The sequence below is a fragment of the Sciurus vulgaris genome, assembly GCF_902686455.1.
Source record: "Sciurus vulgaris genome assembly, chromosome: X".
Classification (NCBI taxonomy): Eukaryota; Metazoa; Chordata; class Mammalia; order Rodentia; family Sciuridae; genus Sciurus; species Sciurus vulgaris.
The window spans coordinates 43927490-43946230 of NC_136471.1; the positions used below are offsets into that span (position 1 = coordinate 43927490).

The 18741-nt window shown below is 34.8% G+C and overlaps 1 protein-coding gene across 2 annotated transcripts in view; it reads left to right on the top strand.

Moving 5' to 3' along the window:
* Positions 1-18741, top strand: part of NUP62CL (nucleoporin 62 C-terminal like) — a 75723-nt gene that overhangs the window by 11319 nt on the left and 45663 nt on the right. Inside the window, exons 1-2 of one of the 2 annotated variants that reach the window (XM_079124969.1) lie at positions 15937-16076; positions 16752-16859. In XM_079124969.1, coding sequence (XP_078981095.1) covers positions 16802-16859 — 58 coding nt within the window. In that variant the 5' untranslated portion in view covers positions 15937-16076; positions 16752-16801. Of the gene's footprint in view, positions 1-15936; positions 16077-16749; positions 16860-18741 lie in introns of those variants that run through there. The other variant, XM_079124970.1, reaches the window with a different exon arrangement.

Genomic DNA, 18741 nt, shown 5'->3' on the forward strand with positions numbered 1-18741 from the left:
GTTTTTCCCCCCAATACTGGGGATTGACCTCAGGGGTGCTGTACTCCTGAGTTACATTCCCAGGCCTTTTTTTTTTTTTCTCGGTGCTGGGGATCAGAAACCAGGGCCTTGCGCTTGCAAGGCAAGCCCTCTACCAACTGAGCTATCTCCCCAACCCCTAGCCTTCTTATTTTTTGAGATAAGGTCTTACTAAGTTGCTTAGGGTCTGATTAAGTTGCCAAGGCTGGCCTTGAACTTGTGATTCTCCTGCCTCAGTCTCGAGTTCCTGGGATTACAAATGTGCTGAGCCTTTTTATTTGTAATACTAATACCCATTTCTTGGATTCTCCTTGACTCTTTTTCACATTCGCCTATTTGTTTTATGGATGCTGTTTTTATCTTGAGTCCTTTGAACATATTAAACATTTTAATGTGCCATTCAGATTGCTCGATTATCTCTAATTCCTTAGAAGAGTGTTCTCTCATTTTTTTATTTTTGTGTTTTTTTTTATTTTGAGAGGGTCTCGCTAAGTTACTGAGACTGGTTTTGAACTTGCTATCCTCCTGCCCATGCCTCCTGAGCCGCTGAGATTACAGGTGTGCCGCACTGCCCTGGTGCCATTAAAATATTTTAAAACTTTTTTCCCCTTTAAACTGGATCAAGTTGGGTGACCTTTATCTATGGATAAGCAAATCAGGAGCTCTATAAATGTATTCTATTTTAATGTCTGATTATTTTTATTTATATATTGAGATGAAATAACCAATAAAATAAAATCTTGTAAACTGCTCATCTTTAAAACTTAATTTGATAGGAACTGTGTTATTTAGCTGCTACTTCATGTGTCAAAATAACTATTATGTTGAGTTTTTCCCCTTTCTCTATTTAGAATAAATGCACCAAAATTAAACTTGAACAACGCTGTTTCTATACAATCTTAAATGTTTGCAAGGGCTTTTGGTACAAATACTCTTTCTACTATGCCGTAACCAACAACAGTTTATCACATCAAGTGACAGCAACCCCATCTATGTCTTTTGCTTTTGGCTTTGAAACCCCCATGGCTACTCATTTATTGGTGGAAGCGCACCTCAGACTGGGATCACCAGTTTCAATGTTATCTCCATGGGGAATACAGTTCAACCAATATAATTTTCAGGATTACCCATTATTCCTGCTATCCAGTTCTGTAGTTGAACAACCAATTGTTCCTTTCAACCTTGGCAGACAATTCTTGTGTAAGGTTTGAACTTTGCTCTCTAATGAAGAATAGTATGCAAGATTGATCTCAAGATTATTTGATAGAAATCCAAACATAGTTACTTCTCTTGGAGATTATTGTTATTTTTGATGACTGTGGTACAAGCTGAATACAAACTACTAATTATGTTTTGTAGTTTTAGATTTAGAACCAAGTGGTGTTTTTTTATTTTGAAAAAGTTAGGCCTTCTGAGAACCAGCACCCTAGATCAATTGACATTTAGTAAGAATCAATTGACATATTGTAAGAGAGTTATGCAGAAATGTTCTGTTCAACTGTTTAATGCTGTTCTTTAACAAGTATTTCTTATTTACAATCTGTTGGGTTTTTTTCCTTTTGAAAGATAATACTTCTGAAATGAAATTTTTCATGAAGTACAATAGAAGAGGAAAGAATAATATCTCCAGTATCAAGTTTTAGAGAATATGATAATAATGCAATAAGAAGTCATTGTTGGGGAGTATATATTATTGATAAAATATTTTGCTGATAGCACCATCTTATATACTATATATAGGTTGCCAGTTTCTAAGTAATTAGGATTCAGTAAAATATACTTAAACTATACTGAATGTTAATGGAAAGATAGTATCTTGCTAAGCCAAACTACAGTTAATAAACAGTTCTGATATATAAACCACACATGGTTTTGTTTTAGATACCTCAGATATTTTAGAATGTTGGAATTAAACTGAATTACCTTATATATATTTTATTTAATTAGGTATTCATAGTCATGATTTCAGAACTTTTGAGAATAACTGAAAAGGAAAAATACTTTAAAAATTATGGACAATACATAAGTAACTTATGTATAATTTTAATAGTACTTATAATGCCAATTTGATTGATTGGTATGACATTGTAGAATATAGGACAGGAGTAGAGCATTGAAATTATGATGCTAAAATATTCAGTCTCTACCCTAAGGGGTTATCATTTTAATTGTGCACAAGTTAATTTTTGATGTTATAAATAATGCATATCTGTAATTACAAAACAACTGCGAAACAAATATTTGAGTCTTGGCTTTGCCATTTACTACTTCTATGTATATTAGCAAATTATTTAACTTCTCAGTGCTTAAGTTAATATAGGTAAAATGCTTTGAACATTTCCCCACAGCAGGCATATATTGGATATTATCCTTTTTTGTGTGAGTTCTTGAAGTTTAGGTGGTTTAACGGTGAAAACAGCACTTTCATAATCTTTTTTTTTTTTTTTCTGTTTTGGTACTAGGGATTGAATCCAGGTGTATCCTGCCACTGAGCTATGTCCCTAGCCCTTTTTATTTTTTATTTTGAGACAAGAGTCTCACTAAGTATTTAGAATGGCCTCGAACTTGTGATTCTCCTGCCTTAGCCTCTCAAGTCTCTGGGACTACAGGCGAGTGCCACCTTGCCCAGCTCATCATGTCCATTTAATTTTTTTGATTAGTAATAGTAAGGCAGAATTCAATTTTTTTATTGATTAATCATATTGTGTGTGTGAGAGAGAGAAATTCCCTTTGTATGTCCTTTGCTCAATTTTCTAATATGATGCTTATCTTTTCTTCATTGATATGTAATTGAAGTGCCTTAACCCTTTGATATTTGTATAAGCATTATTTTTTTAGAGTTTTATTAGTGTCTAAAATATTATAACTTTTTAAATGAAGTATGTACTTTGACATAATTGTAGATGCTCTTACAGTTGTAAGGAATAATACAGAGAGATCCAACATACCTTTTACACTGTTATCCCACTGGTAATATTTTGCATAACTGTAGTACAATGTCACCACCAGGATATTAATATTGATAGTCAAGATATAGAATATCTCTGTCATTATAAGGATCCCTCCTTCATTTTGACTTTTATAGCAGTATCCACTTTTCTCCTGTCTCACCCACTTTTTAAACTGACAACCATTAATTTGTTCTCCATTACTATAATTGTCATTTGAAAAGTGTCATATATTTTTATCCCTGGCAACACACACACACACACACACACACACACACACACACACACACACACAAAGTTATGTACATGAACCATATAGTATATAATCTTTTGGGAATGATCATTTTCAATCAGTGTAATTTTATGGAGACTCCCCAGATTATTGTGTATATCAATTCTGTTTCTTTTTATTGCTGCATACTGTGCCATCATATGAATGTACTGCAGTTTGCTTAACTATTTGTCCATTGCCTTAGTTCATTTTATGCTGTCATAACAGAATATCTGGGACTGGGTAGTTTTTCTTTTGTTTTGTTTTGTCTTGTTTGCAGTACTTGGGATCGTATCCAGGACCTTATGCATGTGATGCAAGTGCTCTACTACTGAGCTACACCCTCAATTCTTTTTCTTTTTATTCTTTTAAAGATTTTCAGACATGTTTATTCTAAGTTGCCCAGACTGGCCTCAAATTTGCAATCCTCCTTCCCCAACCTCCCAAGTAGCTGGGATTATAGGTGGGTGCTACTGCACCTGGCCCAGACTATGTAATTTATAATGAATTCATTTCCTATAGTTCTGGAGACTGGGAAGGCATGCATCTGACCAGGGCCTTCACACTGTATCATTCCATGGCAGAAGGTATCGTGTGTGTGTGTGTGTGTGTGTGTGTGTGTGTGTGTGTGTAGAGAGAGAGAGAGAGAAGGGGAGCAAATTCATCCTTTCATAATGAACCCACTCCCACAAACATGATGCTAATAAATTCATGAGGACAGCACCTTTATGACATAATTACATCTTTAAGGTTCAATAACACTTGAAATTTAGGGCACACATTCAAACTATTGCACCCATGGATGAATATTTCTATTGTTTCTACTTTTTGACTATTACAAATAAAGCTGCTGTGAGTATTTGTGTTCAGGTTTTGGGGGTTTTGTTTCTGTCTTCTGCTTTTCATATTTTGGTGAATGTAAGTTTTCATTTTTCTGAGATGAATGCACAGAAGTTCAATTGCTGGGTCATGTGTTAGTTGAATATTCAGTTTTATAAGCAACTGCAAAATTGTTTCCAAGATTGGCGAGGCTATTTTACATATCCACCAGCAATGTATATATGCTCCAGTTTCTCTGCATCCTAGCTATCATTTGATGTTATCACTATTTTTTAACTTTAGCCTCCTGTAGATAATGATACCATATTGTGATTTTAGTTTGCAATTTCCCTGATGGCTAATGATGGTGAACATCTTTTCCAGTGCTAATTTCTCATCTGTATATGTTGTCCATTCATGTCTTTTTTTCAGTAAGAAAAAAGTATCTGAAATAATACTGTATTTTATGGATCCTTTTTACTTAGAGAGTTGGGTAATGTCAGTGGATAATGTGATCGTATAAAAGGCAGAAGTGCTATTCAAGTAGGATTTTTTTCTAATTTTAAATTTATTGATCTTTTAAAGAATCAACTCTAAAAATCACTAATTTTTTCCTATTTTTGTTTTTAATTTCCTTGATTTCTACTCTTTATTTTCTTTCTTCCACTGCCTTGAGCCTTATTTTTGCTATTCCTTTTATAGATTCTTGATTTGGGAAGTTATATTATTCATTAGACTTTTCTAATATCTACATTTATACCATAATTCACCATCAGCATTGCTTTGAGTCCCACAAATTTTGATATAAAGTATTTTAATTTTCATTCAGTTCAGTGTATTTTTAATTTCCTTTGAGTCTTCCACTTTGACCTATCAGTTATTTAGAAGTGTATTTGGTTTCCAAATGTTCAGATATCTTTCTGTCACCCTTTTGTTATTGATTTGTAGTTTAATGTAGTTGTATTTGGAGAAAACAACCTAGATCATCTTAATTCATTTAAATTTATTGAGATTTGTTTTATGGCCCCAGATATGATCTCTCTTGACATTTGTTTCATGAACACTTGAAGAGAATGTGTATTTGTATTTGTTGGGTAAAGTGTTTTATAAATGTCAATTAGATCCTGACACTTAATGGTGTTTTTGTTTTGTCCACATTTTTTATCGATGCATTACAGTTGTACACAATGATGAGATTTGTTGTTATATATACATGCACACAATACAACAATATAATTTGGTCCATATCAGTTCCCAGTACTTCCCCCCTTCTTCCTTTGCCTCCTACCACATGGTCCCTCTCCTCTATCAATCTCCCTTTGATCTTTAGGAGGTCTTCATCCACCTTTCTTTTCCTTTTTCTTCTGTAGCTTCCGCATATGAGGGAAAACATGACCCTTGACCTTCTGAGTTTGACTCATTTCACTTAGCATGGTGGTCTCCAGTTCTATCCATTTTCCCGAAAATGACATGATTTCATTTTTCTTTATGACCGAAAAAATAATATTCTATATTATTTTATAATATATAATATATACCACATTTTCATCATTTTCTTTATCAGTTAATGATATTTTTCAGTTCTTCTGTGTCCTCACTCTTTTTTCTTACTAGTTGGTAACAGAGGTGTTGAAGTGTCTGTGTAAAAGTGAATTTAGGACCCCTTTCATTTTTATCACTTTTTGTTTCACATATTTTGAAGTTCTGCTGTTTGGTGAATAAACATGATTGCTAAGACTTCTTAGAGAATTGGCTCTTTTATCATTATGTACAATCTCACTCTGTCTATGGTAATTTTCTTTGCTCTGAAGTTTATTTTATCTGATAATAATGTACCTTTTTTTTTACTGTCTTTTGATTAATGTTGCATGGTATGTACTTTTTCATCTTTCTATTCCCAGTCTGCCATTTTATTTTTAGAATGAGTTTCATGTAGACAACATATATTTGAGTAATGTTTTTAAATCCCCTCTGCTAATCTGTCTTTTAATTGGTATATATAGGCCAATTACATATATTATAATTATTGCTATTTTAGGGCTGAAGTCTGCCGTTTTTAAAATTTCTTTTGCTATTTTTCATTTCTAATTTCTATATTTTCCTTTTCCTGGTTACTTGAACATTTTTTTAAATTCCATTTTGATTAATTTGTAGTACTTTTGAGACTTTTTGAGTGGTTGTGTTAGGTATTATATATACATAATTTACCATGGTCTATTGGTGTCATTTTACCAATTTGAAACCAGCCTCTCGGGTTCCTGGGATAGGGAGTCTCTGGAGAACAGATTGTTGCTAGCTCAGCTCTCCTGCACCCTCTGCCTCTTGTCCCGCCATTTGAGTCAGGCCTGGGCCATGTGGTGTGGCTCTCTTGGCAGAGTCTCTCGCACTCCCCATTTGCTCCTCATTTGGAGTGCAGAGGCTTAGGAAAACAAAACTCCCAGGATGGAGGAGGGGGGAAGGAGGGTGCTCAGAAAGGTCACTCCCAATTCAGCTCCTTCCCTCCGCCATTAAGGCAGTCCAGATCTAGCACCAGCCTCTGCAGCCCCTCTTCTCTGAGACTGCCTCCTTTCCCAGTCTCACCTTGGGCTTTGAGAAGATAGAGAGTGGCTTACTTCTCAATAGAAAGCATAAATTTCCTCCCCCCCCCCCCCCTCTCTCTTTCTTTCTCTTTCCCTCTCTCTCTCCCCTCTCCCTCTCTCCCTCCCTCCCTCCCTCTTTCTCCCCCGTCTCTCTTTCTTTCTCTCTTTCTTTCCCTCTCCCCCTCCCTCTCCCTCCCTCTCTCTCTCTCTCTCTCCCTCTTTCTCCCTCTCTCTTTTCCCCTCTCTCTCCCCCTCTCTCTCCCTCCCTACCTACATGATACCTTTTGCCATGGAATGATACAGCCCGAAGGCCCTGGTCAGATGTATGTCTTCCCAGTCTCCAGAACTATAGGAAATGAATTCATTATAAATTACCTAGTCTGGGCCAGGTGCAGTAGTACTCACCTATAATCCCAGCTACTTGGGAGGCTAGGGCAAGAGGATTGCAAATTTGAGGCCAGTCTGGGCAACTTATTAAAAAAATTAAAAATAAAGGATTGAAGGTATAGGTGAGTGGTAGAGGACTTGCATAGCATGCATAAGACCCTGGGTTTCATGCTCACTACTGCCAAAAATAAAACCCCAAATTACCCAGTCCCAGATATTCTGTTATGGCAGCACAAAATGGACTAAGGTAAAGGGCACATGTTTAATTTAAGCAAACTGCAGTACATTCACACTATGGAATAGTATGCAGCAATAAAAAGAAATCAAGACAAGAAAAGAAATCCAATTATATTCACCCCTATTTTTGTTCTTTATTTTGTTGTTTTTTCCTTCCTGAGTTTCCAAGATTCTGTATTGATTTTCTTTCTGTTTACATAACTTTCTTTAGACATTCTTTGTAGGGCGGCTTGCTGGTAACAAATTCTCTGAGTTTCCTTCATCTTTTCAATACTTTAATTTCTCCTTTATTCCTGGAGAATATTTTCATTATTATAGGTTGACAGTTATTTTAGTACTTGAAAAGCATTGGACTCCTTCCTTGTTTCCATAGTTTCTTTCATTCAAACAATTTTCCCCCAATAGTTTAGATGTTATTTTTTTCTTACTGCTTTCAAAAGTTTTTATTTATACTTAGTTTTCAGAAGTTTGATTGTTATGTGTCTTTGTGTTGATTTACTGGGTTTTTACTTTTTGGACTTGCTCTGCTTCTTGAATATATTGGTTTAAGTTTCTTGTCTAATAAGTTTTCCATTATTATTTCTTTCAAGTATATTTTAAGCCTTTCCTTCTAGATCTTGTTATACCTTTTGTCATAGTCCCATAGGAACTTCTACTTTGTTTATTTTTTCAGTCCGTTTTTCTCTGTTGTTCAAATTGGATAATTTCTGTTATTTTATTATCTAGTTCCCTGATTCTTGTCTCTGCACCCTTTTTTCTGCTGCTCAGTCCTTCTACTGACTTTGTATTTCAGTTATAATTTTCAGTTCTAATTATCTTCCTTTCATCCTCTTAATATTTTCTATTTCTTTGTTGCAGGGGGGCATGTTTTTCTTTATTTTGCTGAAGTTGTTTTGTTTTTGTTTATGTTTTTGGTTACTGGGAGTTGAACCCGGGGGCACTCAACTACTGAGCCATGTCCCGAGCCCTATATTTTGTATTTTATTTAGAGACAGGGTTTCATTGAGTTGCTTAGCAGGTTGCTTTTGCTAAGGCTGGCTTTGAACCTGTGATCCTCCTGCCTCAGCTTCCTGAGCCATTGGGATTACAGGCAAGCACAACCATGCCTGGCAGGATGGGTGATTTTTGATTAAAAACTGGACATATTCATATTATGTTCTGAAAGTCTGGGTCTGATAATCTTTAGCGGAATTTATTTGACATTGCTGTGGTAGGAGAAGGTTGCTTGCTGCCTTGTTCCTGCAAGGTGGAAGTAGAACTTCATTTTTCCTTCTTGGGCATGGTGGGCACCTGAGGGGACAGTCTTCTAAATACTGCTAGGCATGGTGGAGATTCCTGCCCCCAATGTAGTTTCTCCTAACAATATAAGGACTAGGTTTATTAACTGCAGGAGGAAATGAAAAAAAAAAAAAAAACAAAAACAAAAAACCTGTTTCTCTACTTGGCCTTCTTTGATCCCACCCTGACTGGGCTATTGAGATGCCTTATTTTACCCTCTGAAGGGTAAAAGTCTGGGCTTCCCCTCTTGCTGGTTGACTATATAGGTGGGTGCTGGACTGGTGTTTGGAGTAGAGTGGGTTCCTACCTAAATGTTTGTTGTCTTGTTAGGCTCTGCCTTTCCTTGTTCTTTGTCTAGAGAGAACAAGATTTTGTTGGAGCCAGTTTGGGTCTGTACTCATTGGCATTTCTAGGTTGCCAATCTGCTTAACTCCAAGCCTGGGAAATATGATGCAAAAAGGAAACCTAAAGAACTCTGATTGTTTCTTTGGTATTGAAATCCCTACTCAGTTCCCTTCTCTTTTCCACTTTTCAGGGTCTTATTATATTTGTTGTGTATATAACGTTAAGGGGTTTAGTCGTATCTAGCAAGAGGAAGGGAGAAAGGTACATCTCCCACATCTGCATGGAAATGGAGTTAAGATTTTAATTTTTATATTGCCAAATCTTTTATTCATGTGGGCCTCATTCCCTGGACTTATTTACGTGGGCCTTTCCACCTCAATATTCTAAATTCTTTTTTATGATGGATATTTTTAAGAGTCTTATTTTTGCTGAATTATTAGTGAACTGAACTATTGTATTTTCTTAAATCAACACCCTGTCCCTATTGATGACTCTGTTCCTGATACACCAAATTATTGTATATACTTGACTCTGCTTCTGGACTAGCTATTTTGTTCCATGTATCTGTCTTTTATTGTTCTAGTATCACTATTTTCATTATTGTAGCATGTCCTACCCAAATTTTAGGGTAAGGCCACCTTCTCCCATTCTGTTAAGAAAAATCTTGACTCTTTTTTATGTTTAACAATTTATTATGATAGTTTTTTTATACTTTTATTAAACAGAATTGAGACTGGTTTTGTTGTCCTTATAGCACTAAATAGAGGAAATCATGATATCAAACTTTTCCTCTAGATGAGTAGTTCTCTACTAGAGACAATTTTGTGTCCCCCATTCTTTCTCCCCAGCAGTATTTGGACATGTCGGGAGACATTTTTTGTCATCAAGACTGAGGAGGTGTTACTGACATGTATTTGGTGAATAGCTGAGATATACTGCTGGATATCCTACAATGTACATGATAGTCCTCTGCAGCAAAGAATTATCTGGCCCAAAACATCAGTAGTGCCATATTGAGAAACCCTAGTCTAGTCCTATAATGAGGAAAATAGGATTTCATATTTTAAATCCTTTTCTATTTTAGAGTAAGACTCATTCAACTTAAGAGCAAATCATATTAAGTGGTATTCACTTCCTTAGTTACTCCTGGATATGTGATTTAAGGTTAGGCCTTGAAATTCTGCCAGTATCTGAGACAAATGATCAACATTTAAAATATGGGCATAAATCAAGTACAAATTTAATTACAGATAGTGAAGGTTTCCGTAATACAGCCAGATACAAAATAAATAATACAAAAATCAATTGCTTCTCTATGTTTAAGCAATAGTAGTTGGGAAATATAATGGAGAGAAGTCCCATTAACAATTTCAGCCAAGAGTATGAAATGCCTAGGAATAAACTTCTAAAAATATGCATGACTTAAATGAAGACTACCACAAAATTTTACTAAGGAATATAAAAGAAGATGTGAATAATGATGAGACCTACTGAATACAGACCCAGTAATATAAAAATATCCTTTATCCCCAATTTAATCTGTACATTTAATGCAATTCTTGTAAAACCATAATGGGAATCTTTGGGGGGAATAAAAGGAAAGAAGGATTTGACAAGATTTTAAAGTTCAAATGGGGAAATAAATGCATGAGACTAGTCATCTCTTGTTTTTTAGGAAAGTAATGATTGAGTCCTTTAGGAAAATATATGAAAATGTATGAATTTATTCTGTGCCTGTAGATTTAAAATGTTATGTAATATAAAAATAAATGAATTCTGGGGCTACAATAATTGAAACTCTGTATGGAACAGGGATAAAAAGAAAAATCAGTGAAATATTTTAAAGTACAGAAACAAACCTGTGTTTATGAAGGTGACATTTGAAATCCATGGAGGGAGAGGCTGGGATTGTGAATAAAGGAATTGCAACAGTGGGCTGACTGGATTTTTGAGGAATATTTACCTAAAAGATTTATCAAAAAAAATCTTGCTTGAATTAAAGTTAAAATTGAAGCATAAATATTTTAAACACATAGATGAATGTGAAAATGTGTAAATAATATTTCTGATTAGGGAGAGGAACATTTATTTGTATACAATTTTGAAATAACATAGACAAGTAATTCTAAAATAAAGCTATAAATGTTATAAATAGATATACTGTCCCCCATCTGTACTGTACTATACCTGTCCTCTTTCTGCATTCAGTTAACAACTGCAATTGTATATTTACTTTCATGCCTTCTCCATGGATTTGTTAGCAAATAAAAATTTGTATCCTTAGGCCTCTACCTTTTTTGACATAAATTATATATGCTACACAATATTATGTACCTTAATTTCTTAAGCTTTTTACACTTATTTGAAAGTTTTGCAGTTTTTCACATCATTTATTACATAGAAAGCTTCCTCAGTATTTTCTATAGTATCATGGCACTCGGTGATCCAGATGAATAATAATTTCATATCCAGTTCCTTGGTAATGGGCATTTGAGTTGTTTCCTCTTTTGCTAGTACAAATAGTAATGTAATGGGTGTTATTTTACATGTCAGTTTTCAAGTATACAAATACGTTATATACATGTATAATTTTTTTTGGTGGTGCTGGGAATTGAACCCAGGGCCTTGTGCATGCGAGACAAGCACTCTACCAACTGAGCTATATCCCCAGCCTAAATTTTTTAATGTGGTAAAATGTACATAGCAAAATCGATCATTTTAATCATTTTAAGTGTATGGTTCTATGACATAAAGTACATTCTTTATGGATAAATTTCCAGAGGCAGTATTCACCGGTTCTAAAGAAAGGTAAGTTTGTAATTTTTAAAACTTTGACCACTTGTTTTCCACAGAAGTTGTACCAAATTTACACTCCCATTAGGAACCTGTGAGGCTGCCTGTTTCTTCAGGGTCCTTATCAGAATGTTTCTGTTAGGTGAAAATGTTCTCAGTGTACTTACAATTCCCAGTATTCCTTTAAAATGACATGGAACACTTTTTATATGTTTAAGTAGTAAAGTCTTTAAAAACATGATAGGAAGACAGACCATAAGGGAAAAAGTGATGAAAAATTTGGCTACATATAAAGTAAACTAAAATTAAAGACCAAAGACAAAGTGCGGTAGGGGAATTTTTACACCAGCAGACAAAATAAATAGCCTTGATAGATACTCTTATTAAAAACAATAATAAGCAGATAGTGTTTTCCAATAAGAAAATGGGCGGATGACATGAATAGGTAGTTACAAATGAAGACATTAAGGTTGCAATTAAGCCCACAAGAAAAATTCAGCCTCACTAGTAGGTAATGACTTGTAAACATAAATGTCTTTCTTATAAAACTGGTTATTTCTTTAAAAGTGTAATGTGGTACTTCTCCTAAATGAAACATAGAGATATTCCATTGTGCACATTTTTAAGTGGGTGGAGGTACATGGTTAAGTTCCCAATTGCTTCCCATCATATGCTCCCTACCCACATCACTCCCAGCAGACCTAGATATTTTGGATAGCAGAGTCTTAGCTCACATGTTTCCATGAATTGCTCTGTACTTGGATGCAGGCAATAATGGATGCAAGTACAGTTACTTATTAAGTACTTTTCCCTTTTAGAGGGGAAATAGAATATCAGTAATGACTTGTTGGATTCTAGAAAAAGTTGATTCAATTCTGCAAAAACATTTATTGAACACTTACTACCATGTGCCATGTACAGTGATCTATAGTGAGTATGAAAAGATAGTGATTTTGATTTTAAGTAATTCATTAATCTTATTTATGTCTTTATGTACTTAATTTTTCAACTCCTACTTCTTTCATAGTTTTCTTTTGAAAATTTTAAGCAAGAGGCAGGTAATCTGTTTTCTGAAAATTTATTCTTCACTTCTGTTTGTTTATTTTGTGGTACTAGAGATTAAGGCCAAGAGCTTCAATCCCGTCTGGGCTGCATCACCAGCTCTTTTCATTCTGTTTTGAGTCCCGTTTTTGTTAAGTTGCCCAGGTTGGCCTTGAACTTGCGATCCTCCTGCCTCAGCCTCCCAAGTATCTGGAATTACAAGTGTGCACCACCATTCCTGGCTTGTTTATTATTTTTTAATCATAGTTTGGGTATGGTACAATTCATATTCCTCAGAGTTCACCCATGTAAAATAAATAATTCATTAAATTTTAGTATATTGTAAGTTATGCAACCATCACTGTAGTCAATATTAGAACATTTTCATAATCCTTAAAAGGAACTCCATACCCATTAATAGTCACTGCCCATTCCTCTCTCTCTCCTCATAGTCCCTGGCAACCACTACTCTGCTTTCTGTCTCTGTAGATTTCCCAATTCTGGATATTTCATTTAAGTGGAATCATACATTATTTGGTCTTTTGTGACTAGTTCCTTTTACTTAGCATTACATTTTCAAGACTTATCCATGCTATAGCACGAATAGGTACTTATTCCTCCCCACATTTTTTTGTACTGAGGATTTAACCAGTGGGATTTAAGCCAGTGGCACTTAACTACTGAGCCACATTTCCAGCTCTTTTTATTTATTTTGAGACAGCGTCTTGCTAAGTTGCTTAGGGCCTTGCTTTGAACTTGTGATCCTCCTGCTTCAGCCCCCCAAGTCACTGGGATTACAAGTGTGTACCACCAAGCCCAGCCGCCTTTTCCTTTTTTAAAAAATGTAATTTTAGTAGATGGACAAAATGCCTTTATTTTATTTACATATTTTTATGTGGTACTGAGGTTAGAACCCAGTGCTTCACATGTGCTAGGCAAGCGCTCTACCACTGAGCTACAACCCCAGCCCCTTCTTTTTCTTTAGATGGCAAATAAGATTCCATTATATAGATATACCATATTGTAGTCATACACCATCAGTTAATAGACATTTGGGTTGTTTATATTGTCTTTTAAGTCTATTAACAGTGCTGCTATGAATATTATGTACACATTTTTATGTGGGTGTATATTTCATTTCTCTTGGGTATATATGGAAGTGAAATCCTTTGAGGAAATGTCCAACAGTTGTTCAGGGAAATTATGCCATTTTATATTCCCAGAGTAGTATATGAGGTTTCTAATTTCTCTACATGCTAATCAACAGTTGATATATATCTCTTTGACTATAACCATCCTAATGTATATGAAGCAATATCTCAATATGGCTTTGATTTGCAATTCTCTAATGATTAATGACATTGAGCATATTTTCATGTGCTCATTGGTTATTTTTCTCAGCAACTTTTCATCTTTCTGACCATCTTTTTTTTATTTTTTATTTTTTTATTAAAAATCATAAATTTACATAGGGCAATTTTGTCTGACCATCTTTTGTAGTCACATTTCCCTTTGACCACAGCCTGAAAGGTTTCTTGTCATTAAATTTTTCTCATCTGGATATTCCCAGACAATCTCAAGATTTTTAACTTTAATCCCATTTTAAAAGTTCTTTTTGTCAAGTTCACACAGTATTAGTCTTACACTTCTTTTGTTAAATTTTTCTTAAAGTATTACATTCTTTTTAGATAATCATAAATATAATTATATTCTTAATTTCATTTTGTATTATTCATTGCTATAATATAGTAGTGTAATTTTTTATATGCTGATCTTATATATTGTTAACCTTGTTGAACTTATTTATTTTTCTAATACATTTTCTTTGGATTTCTTGGAATTTTCTATATTCATAATCGCGTTATCTATGAATATAATTTTATTTCTTTCTTTTCAATTTGGATTCCTTTTATTTAGTTTTTTGCCCAGTTGTCTTGGCTGGAATTTCCAGTGTATTATTGAACTGAAGTGGTAAAAGCTGACATCCTTCTTTTGTTCCTGATGATAGTAGGAGAAAGTATTTTCTCACCATTAAGTATGATACTGCTGTGGAGTTTTCATTAATGCCTTTTATCATGTTGAAGAAGTTCCCTTCTCTTCCTAGTTTGTTGGGGGTTTTATTATGAAAGGGTGTTGGATTTTTGTCAAATGCTTTTTCTGCTTCTCTTGAGATAATGTGTTTTTTTAATAACAGTGTAATTGAGGTATAATTCACATCTTAAAATTCACCCTTTGAAAGTGTACAATTCGGTGGTTTTTAATATAGTCACAGAGTGTGCAGTCATCACCACTATGTAATTTGAGAACATTTTCATTACCCCAAAAAGAAACCCTGTACCCATTAGCTGTCACTCCCCATTACTTCCTCCTTCAGCTCCTGACAACCACTAATAAATTTTCTATGGATTCACCCATTCTGGATGTTTCATATAAATAGAATCATGTGATATGTGATCTTTTGTGTTTGGTTTCTTCCATTTAGTATATTATTTCCAAGAGTTATCCATGTTGAAACAATTATCAGTACTTACTTCTTCTGAGCTCAGGCCAGAGCTTTTGAAGCTTCCTTTGTCCCTGGTTATCACTGATAAACTAAGCCTTTTTTTTTTTTTTTGTACCAGGAATTTAACCCAGGGTCGCTTAACCACTGAGCCACATCCCCAGCATGGTTTTATATTTTACATAGAGACAGGGTCTTGCTGAGTTGCTCAGGATCTTGATAAGTTGCTGAGGCTGGCTTTCAACTTGTGATCCTCTTGCCTCAACCTCCTAAACTGCTGGGATTACTGGCATGTACCACTGTGCCTGGCTAATTCATGCTGTGTTGAAGCTACTTGTCTCTTAATTGCTTACCACCAATTCTGCGTTTTTTAAAGAGAGAAACTATCAGTTTAAAGTTCTTCACATTGTTTTTCAAAGTTCTTTCTTTTGAATATAGCTTAGGAGCTATCCTACTGGGCAAAATCTTTGAGCCAGGGCTTTGGATACTAGGCATGGGTAATAGCTTCTGTTCTTACTTACCTCTTCACATGTGCAACTTAGCCCTACAAGTGAGCTTTGGTGAAGTAATCGGTGTGAAGGGTGATTGTGATCCCATGGATCTAAGCCTTTTGTGGCTGGGGTAGATCCACTGCCCTATGAGTGGAGGCTGGTTAAAGGAAGTACCTCCCCTCCCCTGCCCCCACTGGAACTTTTGGCTGTACTTACCAAGAATTTTATGCCTTCAGTTCTTTGTTGGAGGTGATAAGAGTAGTAGCTACTTGTCTCTCCCATTGAGATACTATATCCCCTGCTTGAGAACTGGGGCAGAGAGAGTCCAGTATTCTTGGCCACTCTACCAGGAGTGTAACTTATATCAAGGTAAGCAATGGGATGGAGTAATGAAAGGAGTGGCTTTGATTATGGCTCATATGCCATGGAATCATTGTTAGATTACTGAGTTTTAGCAGATCTTCTTGAAAATTGTTTTTTTTTTTTTTTCTACTTGCTCTTTGTCCTCAGGACAATTTCCAGAAGTTTCTAATTAAAAAATAGGTTTTGCCCGTTAAGGATATTTCACTGGGAAACAGTTCCACAGGACTTTTGCTACAATTCTGGGAGTGGATCCCTCTCTTATGTCAACTTTTTCAGTAAAGTAGAATTTGAGTTTTTTAAAAATACTTTTTAGTTGCATATGGACACAATACCTTTATTTTATTTATTTTTTTATGTGGTGCTGAGGATTAAATCTAGTTCCTCACACATGTTAGGCTAGCACTCTACCACTGAGCCACAACCTCATTCCCTAGAATCTGTTTTTTGTTTTGAAGGTGTTAGAAGGTTGGCTATATTAAGCAGTGCTGATGAACTATTTTTTTAAATCTGGTTTTTACTATTTTAAATTTTTATTTTAAAATTTTATTTATTAGTTTTTAGGTTACATGCTTTTCCTTGCTTTGTTTTTATTTCTCCATGTAAATGAACCTTGTTATAATGGTGTTTGAGCTTGAGAAATATGTTCAGTGACATTTTTCTGCCTGCTACTTTGATTTTTAGGTTTGGCTTTACCATCTACTACTGTCACCACTACTGCTTGCTCAAGCACCATGCTGTTTACCTCAGTATCAAATGCTCTTTCATCCACAGCGGCCTCGGAGCTCTCATGTAAGTTATACTTATTTGAAAGAAAATACTATAATTTCCTGTGAGGCCACTTAATTTGCCAATATAAACATTGGATCTCTATGAATCTCCTGTATCTCAAAAATTACTATGTTTGAACCCATTTATGGTTGTTGAAGTCAGTAGTAGCTTTGCTTAGAGCCTGTCGTGCCTTTAGCTTAAGTTTTTTTTTTTTTTAATTAGTATGTTTATTATATCTTAAAATGGTAAATGTAAGCGTCTGGTTCATTAACACTGAGGTTTTGGAGGACTTCTTGAAGCTATTAAGAGTGGGAGTTTTGCCAAGTATGTCTGAAAGAACGAAGTCCTAATTATCTAGGTGAAGAAGATAAAGTGAGGAATAATTTTTGGAGCCTTGCTATAGTTTTATTCTTCCATAGAGTCCAGGTTGTGGTCCTTAATATTGTATCTGTCAGAAGTAGAACACCAAAAAGAACAAGCTGTAGTTTTGGGGTTCTAATTGATACTGTGGGATATCTCATGACCTCTCCCTCTGAAGAGGAATATCTAAGGGCTGTGAGCTGAGAAGTGGGATGATAATTATCTTGTAACCCTACCTTCTTTTGTACTTCTTTCATTAATAGAGTAATTCTAAGTGTTGAAAATACTGAATTCTGTGTGCATCTTAGATACTTTTTTCTTAAAATGCTATAAATTGACTGTACTTTTGAGGTATCTTCTTCACAATGCCCTGGTGTCCATCACTAAACTTTATTGTATTGTAATTCCAGCTGTAATATGGTCTCCCCAAAGCTTTGTGATAGCACGATTGTTACTATTCCTGGGAGTTAAACCTGCCAGGACATGCTGATACTCATTTAAGAGTGTCATGTGGCATACAGTCCTCATCCACTTCTATAGCTGGCAAAGCTAAACATTCATTTAAATTGTTGGTTATCACGTGAGTAGTGTTTTTTTTTTTTTTTTTTTTTTACCAAGTAGACTTCTATTTTGAGACCTGGCTGTGATTCTGGAATCCTTCTGATATATGTAAGCAACATCTTTCTCAAGTATAATAGATTTATTGAATATGATTTAATGAATGTGATCTTGTCTGAGGTTTGAATTAATTCCATTTTCAAAGACTTAGCCTTTGACTTTTGATTGGCTTTTTCTCCTTCCTACCTCTGATGTCCTTGCCTAAAAAATGAAGAGATATGTGGATCATAGTATGTTTCAATTACCTTTAATGATTTATACCTTACGAATTTTAAATTTAACTTATTTTAAGTATAAAATTCAGTGATTTTTAGTAAATTTGCAAAATTGTGTGCCCATCAGTATACCTAGTTTTAGAATATTCCCATCATCTCAATAAGATCCCCCAGCTGTAGTTAACAGCTAATCTGTTTTCTATCTCCATAGATTTGTCTTTGCTGGAATTTCATATAAATAGATTGACCAAGATTTTTTGAAATTTAATCTATATTTTCTAAAGGACTCTTGAGTTGAAAAAGACTCTGTATAAATGCCTTGTTTTGATTAAAAGGGCAATTGTTATATTATGTTTTTCTCTGCAGTTGGTGCTCCAAAAACTTTGGTTAGAATACTTGTATGACTTTGGGATTTGGATTAAAATTCCATGGAGCAGTTAGAACAGCTCCTACTGTTTCTAGTAAGATTTTAGAATTATTGGGATATGTTGGAACACTCACTGGAAATGTAGTGCATACATATAGTAAGTAGATCCTAGTTCTATAGTATGTCTGGAGATGTCAAAGTGTGTTTTGACCATCTTATCAGAATATCCAAATGGTACCTCAACGTTGATGATTGCCAAAGTGTAGAATGAGATAGTTGATATTAGTACAGTGCTTGTTTGACTAGCTGTTGATGAACAAAGAAATAATATCATTGAAACCCT